The 20038-nt window shown below is 32.5% G+C and overlaps 1 protein-coding gene across 1 annotated transcript in view; it reads left to right on the top strand.

Moving 5' to 3' along the window:
* LOC129754950 (sodium-coupled monocarboxylate transporter 1) overlaps positions 1 to 20038 on the top strand; it is a 218391-nt gene that overhangs the window by 90946 nt on the left and 107407 nt on the right. The window contains 1 exon segment of the mRNA XM_055751216.1: positions 7420 to 7542. Coding sequence (XP_055607191.1) covers positions 7420 to 7542 — 123 coding nt within the window.

The following is a 20038-nucleotide window of genomic DNA, read 5'->3' as shown; positions in this document are numbered from 1 at the left end:
TGAAAATTATCTCAAAAATTTAAATTCTACAGATTTGAAAAAATAAAAGTATCATAACTTGTATAACTGACATAACTGAAAAAAGTTTGAAAAAAAAATATTTTTTTCAACAAATTTGTTTAATCCTGCAAAACGATTTGATGTTTGCTTTAAAAGATAACTAAAATTCAATTAGGCTAAACACTTTTTTAAAAGCCTTTAAAACTCCCTCTTTAAAATTTCTAAACGGGGTAAAAGAAACAAATAGAATTGTTGTATTACTTATTTCGCAGAAAAAATTTTGATCTTTAGAAAAGCTGATAATTAGTTAAACAGCATTATTTGAAATTTTCAAGGTTTTGCCAAAAATGAAGAAATTTCTTTATCTCTTTTAAAAGTTTTTTTTTCAGAAAGCTGATAAAAAAACCATTTGAATGTTTGAATTCAAGGCACCCAGATAAATAAGTTCTAAAATTCTTTACACCTTTGAAAAATATGAATTTTGTGGTTTTGAGTAATTTATCAAAACACTTTTGAATATGAAGTTTGAGAAAAATGAGAAGAACAGAAACGAAAAACTTACTAGAGCCTGAAATTGGTTTCTTGAATAAAATTTCATTTTAGTATAAAATTTGTAATGACATTAACGATTTTTTTAAATAATCAATGAGATCAGTAATAAAGTAATAGATACTAGGTTTTAGTTTTTTTTTCTAATTTTATTGACTTTTGAGCACCTGTCACATGACTTATTACTTGTTGGTATGAAAAATTATAATTCGATGCATGAATTTTGAATTTAAAATGCTTGGTTTCTAATTCTGAACTTATTTTGTTACACTTCTTAAAGAAAAACCCATTCTTAAGATTTAAGTTTCATTACAGGAGGTTTATTGAATTGCAACTCTGAACTTACAATTAAAAATTTTTTGATCTGAAAATTTTACTTAGAAAAAATCTCCATGGAAGGGGGGGGAAACCCCTAACCCCCCCCCTCCCCGTTCGCACGGCCTTGCCTTCAACTAAAACCTTTTCATTAGACGGGTCGCAAGTTACAATCCGAGCGAAACTAACCTCAATCATCCATTGAGTTAAACAATTGAAATCTGAATACAAAACAGGTCTTTCTATTACTTGTGAGCAGGGTTCAACAAAACGCACTCTTTCAGACGCGCGCGGCACACGCAAACCATTTCTCTCGAGCAAAACACTTCTTCGTTTGCGTTCTGGCCGTTGACGCGCTCTCGCTCGAAACAAAAACACGCTCGCTCAATCTTTTCCCCTCGTTCTCGTCGACGAGATGCACTATCCGAAATCTGCGCGAGCGGCTGAGTCAAACAGGCACGGCTAGCTCTCGCGCGTCCTAATCGAGCGGCGGGTGAGGCCTCTCTTTTGGCTCAAAGAACAGCACGCAGCGGCCAACAATGCAGCGCGCGGCGGCTATCCGAATGGTCCGAGGCGGCCCTCTTTTCGTCACCGGGCGGCGCGCACTGGCTCGAGTGAGGGCCTTGTGTTTCGTTCGTGGTTCTGTTTGCAGTGCCGATTGAGAAATCTGTGTGTAAGATTTTATCAAAAGGATAGTTGAAACATATGTAGGCGCGCAATGGGATCTGGCGGAGGGTTATGAGAATTGATGTAGGTGGTTAACGCCTACCCATTATTAACAGTTACCAGCACCAGTAACTATGAAAAATTTACCATGCAATAGTAAAATTTCGCGAAAAATGCCAAATCAAAGAGCTTTACACAAGGATTATTAAAATGCATGTTGAAAATATTCTAGCCACTAGTAATAGTTACCAGCACTAGTAACTATGAAAAATTTACCATGCAATAGTAAAATTTCGCGAAAAACGCCAAATGAAAGAGCTTCACACAAGGATTGTTAAAATGAATGTTAAAAATGTTTTAGCCACTAGTAATAGTTACCAGCACTAGTAACCATAAAAAATTTACCATGCAATAAAAAAATTTCGCGAAAAACGCCAAATGAAAGAGCTTTACACAAGGATTATTAAAATGAATGTTAAAAATGTTTTAGCCACTAGTAATAGTTACCAGCACTAGTAACTATGAAAAATTTACCATGCAATAGTAAAATTTCGCGAAAAACGCCAAATGAAAGAGCTTTACACAAGGATTGTTAAAATGAATGTTAAAAATGTCTTAGCCACTAGTTATAGTTACCAGCACTAGTAACTATGAAAAATTTACCATGAAATAGTAAAATTTCGCGAAAAACGAAAAAATATTGATCAAATTCCGTGTCAACTTGTCTCCGGAAATATTAGAAAAAAATCTATTATTAAAAAAAAACTATGACATCATCGAAGATCCGACATTTGACCCGGAATTCTAAAAAAACGAAAAAGCTTACACATATGTAGAACTGATAAAAATCTGTTTTCATTGAAAATTTGTTGACACTAACATGTAAACTGAGTTGAGTGTTGTGTGCATGCATTCTGTGACCATAATTGTATGTGTTTTCTAGCCGCTAGAATATTTCGACATGCATTTGAACAATCTTTAGAACCTTTGATTTAGCGTTTTTCGCGAAAAATAATTATAACATGGTAAATTTTTCATTGTTACTAGTGCTGGTAACTATAACTAGTTGCAGAGGTATTCCAACATTAATTTTAACATTCTACGCGTAAAGCTCTTTGATTTGGCGTTTTTCGCGAAATTTTACTATTGCATGGTAAATTTTTCATAGTTACTAGTGCTGGTAACTATTACTAGTGGCTAAAACATTTTTAACATTCATTTTAATAATCCTTGTGTAAAGCTCTTTCATTTGGCGCTTTTCGCGAAATTTTACTATTGCATGGTAAATTTTTCATAGTTACTAGTGCTAGTTACTATTACTGGTATGTATTTTAAAACTTCTAACATGGATTATTATAACCCTCCTCCCAAGGCTATTGCGTGCTTCTATCTGTTTTACCATATCTATTGATTTAATTATTCGCACAGATTATGCCGTCGGCCCTCAATAACGAAAACACGGCGAACACTCCGTGTGCTAAAGAGAGCCGCGCGCGCTGTCCGGTGAGCCGCCGTGTCCTCTCGGTAGATGCTCGGTGTTCCTACACGCACGAGGCAGAAAAACGCAAACGCAGTTTCCGAACCGCTCGCGCTCTCGAATAGGCGCGCGCGAATTCGCTCTGCTCAAAAATTTTCAATCTGCGTTTTGGTCGCAAATTTCTCGAGAGAATTTCGAGCAATCAAATGTGCCCGTGAACCGAGAACGAAAGAGCTGCGTTTTATTTGCTCTTTCTCAATCGACGCACTCCTGCGTGTTGAACCCTGCTTGTGAGGAAATGAGAACTTATCCTTAACGATACTGTTATCGATAAGTTGGAATCGGAATGCCAAACAAATCGACAGTAAATTTGTTAATGATGATTATGAGTACAGTGTGCTGGAGGATGAAAATATCCTTCACGGGTGTTTTTATTCAACAAATTTTAATGAAAGATAACTGTTTTTTGATTCCCTGGACAAAGGACTACCTTGAAATGAGGATTACCAGGAAGCAACAACTGTGCGTTTTTAGCCGTGGCATAAAGACTATGACAATTAACCCACCCAGCTCAGTAAGTACCCTGGTCAAGTGGTCGGATTGGCAAGACGATTTGAATAAGGTATTGTGAGTTAAATTTTCACTTTCTGATAACATTTTTACTTTTTTTCTATTTTCTCGTTCCTGGGATGGATAATCCCAATAGAATGAAAATCCCTTAAATATTTGTCTTGTTTCGCTCGAATGTAGTGGTTATGCAATATTTTGCTCGACAGCTTGAGTCTTTATGCCAATAGTGCTTCTCCAATCAAATTATCTGGTTTAATGCATGTTTGAGTGCATTCTTTGAATTGAGTAAGTGCCGAGCGGCATTTTAATTTAATAACCTCTTCTTTGAGTGTAGCTGCACAAGTTTTATGCATCTAAAATATAGGCTTAATAAAAGTTATTCTTTTCCAGATTAAGGTGGCATTTTTTTTAAATTTGTTGTTTACTTAATAACATAATTTTTTGATTAATTTATTTTAAGACTCTGGATGAAATTTTAAAAAATGTGTTTGTTTTCAATTGGTTTCAAATGGAAAAAGCGAGACAAAATATTGAATATAAATGTTTTGGGACCGGAACACTTTTCGGACACGGTTTGAAAACGCGACGTTTGATTTCACTTAACATAAAACTCAACTTATATTTCGATTCGATTTGGGGGGTTTTTATTAGGGCGATCTGTACAAGTCGACGGATTGGTTTGAACTGTTTGTCTCAAATTGTGTTGTACATAAAGTTGCGATTCTGAGCACAAAATAAACTACGAATATCGCATACATCTTTTACATACATTTACAATTCTTATTAGTGTTGAAATCAGAAAGTAAAAAGCTTCTATTCGAGCAGTGAACAGAGCTTATATCCTTTTTAGATCACTTTCGGATAAATCTGACTTTGACGTTCTGCGATGTTTTAATCTGCCCTACTAACACTATTGAGCGGTGAGATGATACTCAAACAATAACCAGATAACAATTCAATAAAAAAGATGTTTTAAGGTTTAAGATAAATTTGAAATTCTCTGCAAAAAAGAGGATCCCAGAATTCTCCAGGTCGTCTGAAACTGCGTTGCACATTTGTATAAATCGAAGAGTTTTGTAGTTATACACGTTTTCGGGGAAATACAAATTTACCAATATTGGCTGCAATCCATCAGAAAATAATGACTTCTGACTTGGAGATTGGAGACATTATTTATTCCATCTCATGTACTAATTGCGGTCATTTATTAGCTTTTTCTTTTCTTTGAAAACAATTCCCACCGGGTGATGATGCTCTTATCACAATGAGAATGTCAGCTCGGCACCGAATGTCCCTCTAAAACTTTCACCAAACATTTCATAACGATAAATAGTACGGCACGTATCATTTTTATTATGGTGCCAACGCTGCCTGCTAGTGGGCATTTGCTTGGCTCGGAGCGATAAAATGAAAAATGCTGCTCATCGTCTTAGAGGTACATACGACCGGGATGAAAGTATGAATGTAGGTATACCCAAGTACAAAACAGTTCCTACATTTGAATCAACCTCAAAAGAAAAAGTAACCATACGTGTGTCGACTGTTGGCTGGGCTCCGCACAATCTGAGTGCAGTAAAATGTAAGCAGCAAACCATCATGCATGAGCCTATAAAAAGAATCACATTAACATACTAATAAAATTTTCCATTCTTTTGACAAACCTCTTAAACTCTTTGTCACACCACGACTGTAGTATGCATGCAAGCACGGATTTCCATGGGCCAGCCAGTCTTCAAGCCAGCCAGGGAACCAGAAAGGAACATTTCGCATTTGAGCATTTGCAGAGCGAGCAAGAAAAAAGGAAATGACAATGAATGGTTCCTTTTTATTCATTTTCCTTGCCACCCGGAGCATTTCTGGCTTTTTCCCTTTGCCTGAGCCCCAAAAATGCGCTGCCTTGGTGATGCTGTGAGGCAAAACGCCAAGATCACAGTCGTTTGATCTTGAGACTTCTTTGACGTTGCGTTGTTTGGTGAATTTAGAAGAAATCATGCAAAGAATGGCTTTCCTGGGTGTAGGTAAGGGGATGAAAACGAATCATTTACATGCGGCAGACGACGGACGACGATGATGATGGCAGACAAAAATTCGACTCCTAAGAAGCAAAAAAAGGCGTGGGCTTCTCTTGGCATGACTCTGAGATGCTGCGACCAAGATATGGTTTCATCATCCGACATGTGGATGAAATGGTGATAAATGAATCCTTTTTGTGTCGTTATAACGATGGAAAAATTTAATCATGCGTACTAAGCACTGATTTTGGCTGAAGTAAATTAAATAGAAATTTCAATTTTCCGAGGAAATCTTGTTAGAACTGCGACTTGCGGTTTGGAAGTCATGTAAACATCGTCGTAACGATGCGGTATCAAATGTTGCGTGAAATAAATTTTATTGGTAAAAGGCGAAAAAATAAGCGAGCAGAAATTACATTCAGGACAAGGTGATGTAGCATACTTTGAAAGTTTTATCAAATTTTCAAAGAAAATTTTAATCAAATTTTCGTTGAGCATACGAATTGTGTAATCCTCTTTTTATAATTTTACAAAACTCATGAACCCAAAAAAATGGAATATTTTTTACAATTTCAAATGATATTTTATAGGCTGATGATAAGCACGTTGAACTTTTTTTTAAACAATATAAACAATAAATTAAGTAAAAGCTTTATTAACCTTTTAAACAAATGATTGAATCAAGAATCACATAAAACGAGCTGCACAAAGAAATGTCATAATGAAAACATTATAAAACTTTCTAAATTTTGTTACTTAGGTGATGTTTACCCTTAGTAAGGGAACTGTTCTTAATCTAGCACTAAGTCTACATTTGTAGCTTGATCTTGATAACGATTTGGTGGCTGTCCCTCATCCCGTTCCTGATCCTAATCCCGATCCTTAACAGAACTTGATTCCGATTCTAATCCTCATTTCGATTCTTATCTTAATCAAGTAAATAGCTTGATTCTACACAGTTTCGTGTTGCGCAATTCGTTTGGGATTTTTTTATGCTTTCTAAATCAAGAACAAAATTCTTGTTGTTTACAATACGAATTTGAAAGTAATTGAAAGTTTTATGAATTACTTTTTTCCTAAGAAGAACTGGCTCTATTCATCAATATTTAACTCTCTAAAGTTAACTAGAAACATTGTTTGCACGTTTCTTACTGAATGGATAGAAAGGAGGTTAACACTCAGTAATATGTACTGGAATATTTTCCTTAACGTCTATCTTAAGCTAACAAAAGTTGCACATCCATTGAGTGGCAGTAAAAAAAGTGTGAAAATCATTCCGTGACTGCATGCAGCTCAAAGTAGTATTCAGCTTTTAGTAGGGGGAGAATCAAGCCAGTTTAACTGCATCGACATCACCCCACTCATACACAACCAACTCGTCTTTGATTCAACTCGTCTTTCACGCCTTCACTGGCATCCAGGACTCAGAACGAACGATTCGAATTCCTCTTCAAATCGTCCACAATGAAACGTGCAACTCAACCTCAACTGGAAACCGGGAGATAACACGTTAAATTTAAATGAGTGTCGGATTTTATGTGTGTCGTTTTAAATTTTATTAACTCGTTGTTTCCGATTGCCGCCACAAAGGCACTGCTTCTTAGCCTCGATTCAGAAACCGGAAGTGGCCTTGCTATGGCTACATTGAATTTCTGTCTATACATACTTATGTTTGCATGTGTGAAGAGAGCTATCCTTCTGATCCAACAACGAGATGGTTCGAAATGTGGGAAATGATTTCGTTTTACGATTTGAAGCATACACACCCACCAAGAACAGGAACTTTGGGACTAATGTTCTTCCATCTGCCTCCCCGTTTTCTTCCTGCAGAACTGTTGCTGCTGCCCTGAACTCGATGTCGGCCGTCACGTGCGAGGATCTTCTGGTCACGGGCCTGGGCTGGAAGATTCCACCGGAGCGGGGAGCCTTCTACGCCAAGTGGATGTCGTTGGGGTAAGTATATCCATCTCAGCCTCAGCAGAGCCTTTTTCTTATCGCAGCCTCCGAGAGTGAGTGTGTGGCTGGCTGACTGAATGAGCATAAGTGAGTGAGGCGTTTGTGTCTTCTTATACTTATCTACTCGTATAGCTATAGAGATGTTTGTGTTTGGGCGAGCCTTTATAACTGACTGAATGGATTGTGTACTTCCGGGTGATTTAGAAGGGATTTAATTCCGGTTTCATTGTTCGGTTTAAGATGCCAATTTGTGTGCAGCTCTTCGGAAGCTCAGCTCTGTTTCAAAGTATCAAAGCGTTTAAATCTACTCAGCCATCCTTCTTCTTTCAAATAAAATTATGTTTTCAGTCTTTACGTTCGACAGTTTATGGATAAAGGATAATGTGTATGAATTCTCAAGAAATTTCTCACTTGAGCTTGTTCATTATAAGTTATAATTTTCGAGAAGTCGGTACAAATGGAAATTGTTATGAATGATCTGGATTGTTATTCAAAGAAGCTTTCCCAAAATAAACCCCAAGTTAACTTCCAATGAATCATTTGAGAAAAATCGAGAGAATATCCAAACAGATTTTGCTCATGAAATACAGTCGACTAGAATGTCTCGTACATAACCCAGATGTTCAGATCTTGACGCTCAAAATGCATTCTACAAAATGTCGCAGCAGAAACTGTTCCCGCAAAAATGATGCCTTCTTAGAAAGTAGATTCAGAATAAAAGTATTTTTTTTCTATAACGACGAGACCTTTAAACAAAAATGACAAAAATGACAAAAATGGCAAAAATGACAAAAATGGCAAAAATGACAAAAATGACAAAAATGACAAAAATGACAAAAATGACAAAAATGACAAAAATGACAAAAATGACAAAAATGACAAAAATGACAAAAATGACAAAAATGACAAAAATGACAAAAATGACAAAAATGACAAAAATGACAAAAATGACAAAAATGACAAAAATGACAAAAATGACAAAAATGACAAAAATGACAAAAATGACAAAAATGACAAAAATGACAAAAATGACAAAAATGACAAAAATGACAAAAATGACAAAAATGACAAAAATGACAAAAATGACAAAAATGACAAAAATGACAAAAATGACAAAAATGACAAAAATGACAAAAATGACAAAAATGACAAAAATGACAAAAATGACAAAAATGACAAAAATGACAAAAATGACAAAAATGACAAAAATGACAAAAATGACAAAAATGACAAAAATGACAAAAATGACAAAAATGACAAAAATGACAAAAATGACAAAAATGACAAAAATGACAAAAATGACAAAAATGACAAAAATGACAAAAATGACAAAAATGACAAAAATGACAAAAATGACAAAAATGACAAAAATGACAAAAATGACAAAAATGACAAAAATGACAAAAATGACAAAAATGACAAAAATGACAAAAATGACAAAAATGACAAAAATGACAAAAATGACAAAAATGACAAAAATGACAAAAATGACAAAAATGACAAAAATGACAAAAATGACAAAAATGACAAAAATGACAAAAATGACAAAAATGACAAAAATGACAAAAATGACAAAAATGACAAAAATGACAAAAATGACAAAAATGACAAAAATGACAAAAATGACAAAAATGACAAAAATGACAAAAATGACAAAAATGACAAAAATGACAAAAATGACAAAAATGACAAAAATGACAAAAATGACAACAATGACAACAATGACAAAAATGACAAAAATGACAAAAATGACAAAAATGACAAAAATGACAAAAATGACAAAAATGACAAAAATGACAAAAATGACAAAAATGACAAAAATGACAAAAATGACAAAAATGACAAAAATGACAAAAATGACAAAAATGACAAAAATGACAAAAATGACAAAAATGACAAAAATGACAAAAATGACAAAAATGACAAAAATGACAAAAATGACAAAAATGACAAAAATGACAAAAATGACAAAAATGACAAAAATGACAAAAATGACAAAAATGACAAAAATGACAAAAATGACAAAAATGACAAAAATGACAAAAATGACAAAAATGACAAAAATGACAAAAATGACAAAAATGACAAAAATGACAAAAATGACAAAAATGACAAAAATGACAAAAATGACAAAAATGACAAAAATGACAAAAATGACAAAAATGACAAAAATGACAAAAATGACAAAAATGACAAAAATGACAAAAATGACAAAAATGACAAAAATGACAAAAATGACAAAAATGACAAAAATGACAAAAATGACAAAAATGACAAAAATGACAAAAATGACAAAAATGACAAAAATGACAAAAATGACAAAAATGACAAAAATGACAAAAATGACAAAAATGACAAAAATGACAAAAATGACAAAAATGACAAAAATGACAAAAATGACAAAAATGACAAAAATGACAAAAATGACAAAAATGACAAAAATGACAAAAATGACAACAATGACAACAATGACAAAAATGACAAAAATGACAAAAATGACAAAAATGACAAAAATGACAAAAATGACAAAAATGACAAAAATGACAAAAATGACAAAAATGACAAAAATGACAAAAATGACAAAAATGACAAAAATGACAAAAATGACAAAAATGACAAAAATGACAAAAATGACAAAAATGACAAAAATGACAAAAATGACAAAAATGACAAAAATGACAAAAATGACAAAAATGACAAAAATGACAAAAATGACAAAAATGACAAAAATGACAAAAATGACAAAAATGACAAAAATGACAAAAATGACAAAAATGACAAAAATGACAAAAATGACAAAAATGACAAAAATGACAAAAATGACAAAAATGACAAAAATGACAAAAATGACAAAAATGACAAAAATGACAAAAATGACAAAAATGACAAAAATGACAAAAATGACAAAAATGACAAAAATGACAAAAATGACAAAAATGACAAAAATGACAAAAATGACAAAAATGACAAAAATGACAAAAATGACAAAAATGACAAAAATGACAAAAATGACAAAAATGACAAAAATGACAAAAATGACAAAAATGACAAAAATGACAAAAATGACAAAAATGACAAAAATGACAAAAATGACAAAAATGACAAAAATGACAAAAATGACAAAAATGACAAAAATGACAACAATGACAACAATGACAAAAATGACAAAAATGACAAAAATGACAAAAATGACAAAAATGACAAAAATGACAAAAATGACAAAAATGACAAAAATGACAAAAATGACAAAAATGACAAAAATGACAAAAATGACAAAAATGACAAAAATGACAAAAATGACAAAAATGACAAAAATGACAAAAATGACAAAAATGACAAAAATGACAAAAATGACAAAAATGACAAAAATGACAAAAATGACACTTTTTATATTTTCTTAAAAAAAAATAGTTAGCTTGTTCTTTTTAACTTCAATCATTTGAGGCATTTGTGAAAAAATGCAAATATTCAGGAATGAAAGGGGGAGATTTAGTTTGCGGTTTAAATCAGATTTATTTCCTACCTTTGTAAATTCGATTAAAAAATAATTGCTTTGTTTAAAAAGAATCTGCAAAATAATTAATGTAAAACAAAAATCCAATAAAATGTGTTAATCAGTGAAACATGAATAAAATCTAAGTTTCTCAAAAATCAAAATTTAATTTTTTTTTATTTGTAATTTCTTCCGGTTTGTGTTCCAAACTGACTTTGATTAGATATGAAATTTTAGATTTGAATGCGAATCAAAATTATGAAACTGCGATCGCCTGTTATTTGATTCCATAATCAAATCCTCCCAGTGGTATTTTAATCCGATTTTATAACTAAATCTCGAGCTGAATCTGATTTTTCTTGAATTTTTTTTATCCTGAGTTGGAAATCTGAATTTTGTATTTGAAAATGATTTTTAAATCTAAGCTCCAAATAATGATTCTTACTAATTATGAACCAAAAAGTTAAATTCTTAACCAGAAATCTCTTATTTGAATTCTAAATTGTTGGCTTTAAATGTTAATTCTCAAGGAGAAATGCGAATGATGATGCTGTTTCAAATTTTTCAATCCTGGACCACCATTATGAATCTTTCTGTAGGTCCAATTCTGCATATGAACCAAAGGTAAAAAAACTTTAATCTTAAAAATGGTTTGTAATTTTAAATATTTTCTTCCTATATAACGAAAGTATAAGGTTCGAACATAAAAGTTTGCAATGCAAATCCGAGATTCAATTCATGATTATTTCCTAATGAAGATCCAAACTGAAGTTCAGTATTAATAAACTGGATACAGAATCCGAATTCTTATCACAGACATCGAACTTCATTGTTTATAAGCAAATTTGGAACCTCAAAATTCGGATTTATTCTAGCCTTAGCTTTCCAGATATTTTTCCAACTATCCGGACCGTGCAAATCTAGGATATTTTCTACAATATCCGCTAATATCAAAATTATTAAACAAAAATCATGCAGAGAAACACTTTACTTTTATTTATGAAATGTACCAGTAAATTTTTAATCATATTTTAAGGTTTCTGTTAATATTAATTTTGGGAAAATTTACCCAAAAAAAAATTAGACGCAAAATACATAATTTTAATTACTCACTTTAAAATCTATATTTTCACAGAATTTTGTGTAAATTTTCATTACAGAACCTGTGTCACAGAGCAATGAATTTAAGAAAAATCCACAGATTTCACAGATTTTTTAAATTTTGTACATGTTTTAAAAATTATATTTTTTTGTCAACATAAACTGTTCATTTTTTTCTTTGTTTTTGAAAATCATGGAATGATTGTTAATTTTTAATTGATTTTTATCAACTGAAATGTAAAAATGACTCCCATGAATTTTTATTCAAATTATATTTTTTCCATCAAAGAAAACCATCTCAGAATCTTTTGATTAAATCACAGAAAGTCAGAATTTTTTTTCGCAAAAACAGAGTTTTTTGGGCAACCTTGGTTCCTACCATAAGCAACATATTTCGAGTATATAAATCATTGTGATTAAGTCAGCCTTAGAAACAAAATACTTGCAACCAAATTCGATATTAAGCACAATTCAAAACTTCAGTTTCCTTTTCATTCTTTGACCGTCAAATCATTCCGAAGTTCAGTTTTATGTCATATCGTTGATGCCGGTGAATTTTCTATGCAATTTCCGTTTGCGGAATAGAAAATGTACCTCCAGACGATTGGGCTACGGAATAGAACAAATCCATATCCCGCACATCGAGATTTCACACATGACAAATTCAATACTCAGCACAAATCTGAGCGCATATTTTTACTTCTTCGCTGTTTTTTTTTGTGCTACAAGCTTGCTGGAACTGTCAAACGGAGCCACTCTTGGTAGGTTACATATATGATGCAGTGTAATATTCATTCGTAAAGGACGTGATTCGATGATTTTTTTGCATTTTTTTTTTCGCTTTAACGTCTCACGACTGCATATTCTACCGTGAACCTTGGCTTGAGGTCTTGCTCTTGTCTTGCACCGGCATCTGTTCCGATAGCATCTGTACGGTGACAGTATTTGGTTTTATTCTTGGCCCCTATCGATATTTTCGATTTGAGTTTGAAGCAGTGGCAGTAGCTGGGCTTTATTGGGAAATGCAAATGTTTTATGCCATTTGACAAGTTGATCTTTTTTCTACGTAATAGGTATTTTTATTTTATTATGAAAGTCTGAGTATAAATTCAATGGGAAATTCTGAGTTTTTTAGTGGAAATATTCTACCAGATTGATATTTATAAGAATTTTAAGCTTTCTGACGTTAGCTACCAGAACACAGTCATGATTATCAATCTTTTTCCGCCTGAAGACATTCTCCTACTTGACATGGCAACATTAACTTTTCCTTGAATGGTAACATATTTTTGTCCCGGTGATAGAATAATTGATAGCACATCAAACTCCTCATGGATTACTTTTTTTATCGCTCTGAAACGCACTGATGTGGCTCATTGATCGATTATCTTGAAGCGCCTCTAGCTTTCAGTCAGTAGGTAGGTACCTACATATATGCTGGGTAATCTAACGCATTGAAACCGACTGAAGCGTGAATGAGGTGCAGAATGTGTGCTGAGAGCGAGTTTGAATTTCTATGGTGAGTTTTCCTGGGTGCAGAGGGTGGAGTTGGAGGGCCTGCGAAAAAAACGGGGGAAAAACACCAACTCATCATTCAACATCGTCATATTTGCTGGCCTGGATTGTGGGAGGATTAGAACACAGCTTGAGTGGAAAATAGGAATCTATTCGTTGTTTATCGGTGGGGATTGTGGGGTGATTGTTCAGTTTAGTAAGAATTAGACCAGAAACAATCAAAACGCTGATACAAAAAATATCCGACTCAATTAAAATGCAAAATGAAAATATTTTTTGACAAAAAATGGAAAATTCTTTTTCGCAATGTCATAGCAATCAAAACTTCAACGTTAGTGACTCCAAAAACAGCCCCAAAGTCCCCCTTCGATTCGCAAATCACCCGTCGTCGGTCGTCTTCTTCTAGATGATGACTTGGTCCATTTTCATATTTGCATTATACTCGCTCGAGCGATTTCGAATAGGATCATCGTCTTTAACGCTATCAACAGGATGCGTGAAAAGGAGGAAATCGAGAGCAGCGACAGCGGCTCACAAACAGGTATCATACATACATGGAAAGCGTCCTGGCGAGATAACATACAAAGTACCTACCCTTAGTAGTTTTTACCTTCAGAGCATGGAGCTTTCCAGTGGTGGAAAAACCTTAGATAAGCATATTATTTGTCTCGGTTATCTGGTTGATCTGTTTGCAGTTGGTGCAGCTTTAGGAAAAACACGGTGGAAGAATTGATATAAACAGAGATAAGTAATCGAAACGTTTGAACAATAAAAATACTAACTCTAGTACTTTGCCCTTTTGTCCATGGGCAGCAAAAATACGGATTGAGTTGAGAGAGCATTTTCATTCATTGATGATGTGGCAGCTTACCTTCGATATACAGATGAAATCATCCTTTGTTCAACATAGTTAAATCGTTCTTCAACCTCAATGGATTATTTGAGGTTTGAGATTTTTTTTTGTTTTGTTTTTTTAACCTTCCAAGGCCGTTCGCAAAATATCCGTTTCGGGGAAATTTGAGTTGTAGGTTGATTTCGTTCTCCTGGTTGTAAATGTTATCCGATTTTGATGATATTATATTCATTGTGAAGGTAATTTATTCTTATTACTCAACATTCTTACAGCTTTTCTGTATTTAAGTGTCTCATTGATGTTTGAAATTTTCAAGAATCCATCTATCCGACAATGTATAGATATGTTGGGGTCCAATGAAAGTTTTGACCGCTATATCAGATCTTCCGGTCTGTCTTGGTCTGTCAAAATTCCCAGTTCTTCAGTATATTGAAATGATGACAAAGAAGTTTGAAATGTGCGGGTTAACGGACACAAGCACATACAGGATCTCAACGAAACTTGATGTTTCCTCGAAGAGATTCCTTTTTTTTAACTTTAAGAAAACATTTTTCGAGGATATGATGGCTAGCATCTTACAAATGCTTAAATTACCAACCCTGTGTACTGTGTATGCCGTGACCGAGATTCGATCTCATACCCGCTGGCTTAGAAGACTTGAAGGCTTTTAATACATGAAACCATAGATGAACTTGTAGCATTTCCATGAGAAAAGTGTGATATTTTTTTAAGTTAGAGGATACTTGATCCTTATTAAAGCAGACTTGATCTTCTGTGCAAGGAACTCAAACCCTATGATAAAATCATGCAAATTCCAAAGATAAAAGGTATCGTCAAACGGGGCATCATACAACAGCGGGGTTCGATGCAACGTTTATATAACACCACATTGAATCAATTTTTAATTTAATGTATTGTAATAAAGTCATTTTTGAATGATAACAAAATGTTGATGACATAATTTCTCGCATCTTAAGCTAGTTGTTTTAAGTTTTTTATTTTTATGTAAAATTTGAAAAATCGAGCAATAAATGTACAAATTTTAACATTTTTTGATGCCGCAAAAACTTTACCCAGTATGACGGATCGGCTTGATAAAATTACCTACAAACTTTTTACAGGTTTCCTCATATTATACCAACATTGTTGGTGTAAAAATATTTTTCGAACAATCACCCAATTTTTTTAAATGAATATTTTTAATATTCAGTTAGGTGTCTGGGGTTAAATGCAACAAAATGCAAATCAAAGAAATACCTTGTAAATCGCGTTTCCATGTGTTGGAATATGAATGTTTTGAATCACGCGTTTGTAAACATTGAAATTTCATTTATCCAAAAATTTATTTTTATGATTTCAGCTTTTAGAATTTTTCGTAGTATTATTTAACCCCTAAATGTATGCAGCATCCTTAATTTCAGAAAAAAATGGAATTTTTTTTTACAGACCCAAAAACTACTGCAATTGGTTGTTATGCGTAATGGTCTTTAAGACATCGCAAATACATTAAAAATTATGAATTTTCGTACGTGTTCATAAGATTTTTCATTAAAAACAAAGTTTGTTGCAAGTTACCCCATTTTCTAAGAAGGGTGAAAATCGCATGTTTTTAGAAAATTAAAAATAACTGAAGAAACCAATAATTTTTTTAACTACGCCAATTTGATGTCCCAGCATCCTTAAAACTTTTGATGCATAAAGGATACGATTAACTGTGAACATAAGTTTTTTAGAAGCTATTGAAGTTGAAAATTGTTGCATGTTGCCCCAGTTGACGGTAGGTTGACTATTTTTGGCCATATTAGTTCTCATTTCACAGTTTGTAAGTGTCAGCCAAGGAGAATTCAAAAAGTTTGTCTTCTACCCAATAGTTGTTGCATATTTTAAGGCTCTTTATTCAATTTTTTTTTATAAAAACTGTGTTTTGAGTCGTTTTTTGTGATAGCTGGATAAATATAATTAACTGCACGAATATTAATTATTTCGTGTTTAGCAATGATCGCGATCCATTCAGCAGAAATATATATCTTTTTGGAATCTGGGGATAAATTGAGAGTTGACTATTACTTTGAAAATATGGCATAATGAAGTTCATATGTATTATACTCTAACGATTGACATATAGAATGAGATATTTTCAATGCTATTTCATGTCTGGAAAATTTTAAAGTGATGAAAAAAGAACTTCAAGTCACATTTTGTTAAATTTTTCAAACAAAGTTCAATAGGTCAAAAATCAAAATTTTTAAAATTTGTTGAGATAACAGCATTTTTGTTTTGTTCTATTTTGCACATTTTTCTAGAGCATATGACCTTTGTAACACATTCCGGTTTCGAGATATAGCGAAGGAATCAATTATCCTCAGGGATCAAGTATCTTTATTCTCCCTTTTCCATTTGAGATATTTCAATCGAAATCTAATGACCAAAAAAAGTTCAAAGCATCAAACGTTTTTAGGGTCCTGAAAATCCAAAGAGGTATTTTGAAATATTTGATTTCTCCATAATTTGACTTGGGCTGTGACAAAAAATATAAAAATTTCAAAAGTAACTTATCTGTTTCAAGAATTGTGAAGCATTAGCATTTTAATCAATCCTAATTTAAAATCTGGATGATTACGACAAATATACATATTTGTCTTTATTTTTGAATATACTTCAATTAATGTGATAAACATCATTAACTAGTAACATATTGATTTTTTAAAACAAATATATAGCTTCAAAGAGCAACTAGCAGGTAAATGATCTAGAACAGTGGTCGGCCACCTTTGGCTCTGTGAATGCAATGCTGTGGCTCTTTAACTCACTGCGCAAATATTTTTTCAAAAATACATTGAATAATCGTGCTAAACCGATATTTGATCCTTTGAGAGATGAAACACGGTTTTCAATAAATTCTTAAGAAAAAAAAAATAAATTTTTAAAGCCAAAGACGTTGTTTTTGGAGTATCGGAATGAAGTTTCAGATTAGTGACCTTACTTTCCATAAGCCTTAAATACACAATGTGGTTTTAAAACAACACAAACCTCAATCAAGTTATCACGAACACACTTATAATTTTGAAAATAATGTCAACACGAACATTGAGCTGTATGTAATAGTTAACGAGAAACAAAAGTTTTTTTTTTATCAAAAAAGTAGTTTTTTGATAACTTTTGTATCGTTGATGAACAATTTGATTAACCGATATAGACTTTGACTTTAGATGAACAACGTGTTATGCCATTTTAGACTTTAAAATATCATAACAATTTTTGCAAACATTTCAAAAATGTTTTTAATATATCAAACTCGAATTTGTATCAATATATTGAGTCGTATTGGGGTAATTTCTGAAACCCTGGGACCAAACACGATTCCAAGACCCCAGGGTTTGAGATATTCGAATATATCCTCAAACCGACTCAGCCTTTGTATGAATTAATCTCTGTTATTAATAACAGAATAACATATTTCCAACTTTGATAAGTAACAACTCAAAAACTGAAAATTTGACCTCAATCATATTTAGTTTTCTATTTTGAACGGAAAAAAGCAATTTTTGTGGATTACAATGTGGCCGCGTCCAAAAAAAAAAAGTTAAAAAAAAAATAAAAAATTTGAAATTCAAATCCATTATTCCAAAAATAAGAGTTCAAGATTACAGGTGAAAGCCTTTTTCAAACTTTTATCAGAATTTAGAGTTGCGAGATCCCAATGGAAACATGAATTTAAATAAAAAGAAATTCCTAAAAATCACAGATAGATTACTATTTTCAATCATTCGACCTACCTTTTTAAGACCGAACTAGTTTTTTTTAAAATTAAATTGTTTAAAATTTAACTATAAACGTTTGTGTATTTAAAACATTTTATGTTTTAAGTGGATGAGCCAAGGTTGCTAAATACAAACATATTAAAAAAAAATGTGACAAACACAACCATTAATTTATTTTATGTCGCATGTTTTAACTTGTCAAACCACAATTGTAATAAAAACTTTAGCCAGCATGATAGAACAATCCAAACAGTATTGAAGTTGTTTTTTTGGTAAAATAAATCAGTTTTCCAGATTTTAGCAGAGTGAAGTACTTAAGTTTAAGTGATTTACTGGTTAATCACCGCTATGATTTGTTTGTTGTTTTATTGACTTTTTTCGGTGAGAAACAAACCGAAAATTTAAGCAAATGTGCAGAAAAAAACGTTTTCATTGTTCTTAAACCATTAAATATCCAAAATGGAATTGAGCTCACAAACTGTTTAGCAACAATTTAAAAACAGAGCTCGTGTTCAAGCCAATAGGCTTGAATAATCTCTGTTAAATTCTAGCGTAATAGAACTTATTAGAACGATCTAGAAGATTCCCAAATGATCCAGAAAATGCGTTATAATTTTATTAGATCTCATTTGGAAAGTTCTAGAAATTTCTGCCGTTTATTCCATGCGCACGCACGGAAGATTTCAGAACTATACCGGCGCGCAAACCATCGTCTGTATGGAAATGTTCCAGAATTTTCTGATTAATTTAAATAGAAGCGCGCGTTGTGATACGAGTCAGTTTTAGTTTTGAATTGAATCCGCGTGTTTAAGCATCACTATCCGTCGCGAAGTAACCTACCAAAGAGTGACCTTCCAAATTGAACAGTAGAGAAAAAAAAATGAGAAGAATAAAGTGAATAATTGAAGTGTTAATTAAGCCAGTTTTTTTAATTCGCCTAAAAATACAGTCCATTGCCAAGACAGCTCGATACATGTTTAAACATTAGAATGGCTCAAATTTGTATTGACAAACTAAACTTCGAAACTTCGAAGTATGAATAGAATTTGCCGAGAAAAATCATGATTTATGAATTTTAATTCTTCATCATCAATCAAATGGGTGGGAAATTTTTTATACTTAAAATATTAGACACCGCTCTTTCGAGAAAAAAAAATCGGCATCTCTGAAAACGACCAACGCACAATTTAGGGGAATAAATCCATCGAGTGGTCCAGAACAACTTTTTTTTTTTTTTAAAGAGATACGAACAAAATACACTAGCAATATTAATATTTTGTAAAAATAATACAATGTAAACTATAAAACAATAAAAAGGTTGAATCTCACCAAATAAGTTGACATTTAGGTGATACATTCTAAACTGACTAGGATCCCTTCGTCTTTATTGGCAGGAACAGGGCTGATGATGTTTTGAAACTGGGAGCGGAATATTGCAACTTAAATTTCTGAAGCCGTTTTGCCACTTCTCTCGTCTTTCCTGTGTATGAAATATCCACAGACTTTTTTTTCTATTTTATACAGCGCACTTCACAATTAGTTCACAATATTCAAATTCACAGTTATAATCAGCTGTTCTTAGGAAACATTATTAGCGAAAACTTTATAAATTTGTATTTTGTTCAAAAATCTTTTTAAAAACAATTTTTTATGCTGTTTTTTTCTCAAAAAAGGTAAAAAAAGACTCCGTGTTATAATACGGTTTCCAGAATTTTTCCAACACGTATCGAGGCCGGATAAATCCAAGCTATTTATTTTATCGAAAAGCGT

Source organism: Uranotaenia lowii, chromosome 3, assembly GCF_029784155.1.
Source record: "Uranotaenia lowii strain MFRU-FL chromosome 3, ASM2978415v1, whole genome shotgun sequence".
Lineage (NCBI taxonomy): Eukaryota > Metazoa > Arthropoda > Insecta > Diptera > Culicidae > Uranotaenia > Uranotaenia lowii.
Note: the sequence above shows the minus strand (reverse complement) of the source record. Positions and strands in the feature narration are given on the sequence as shown.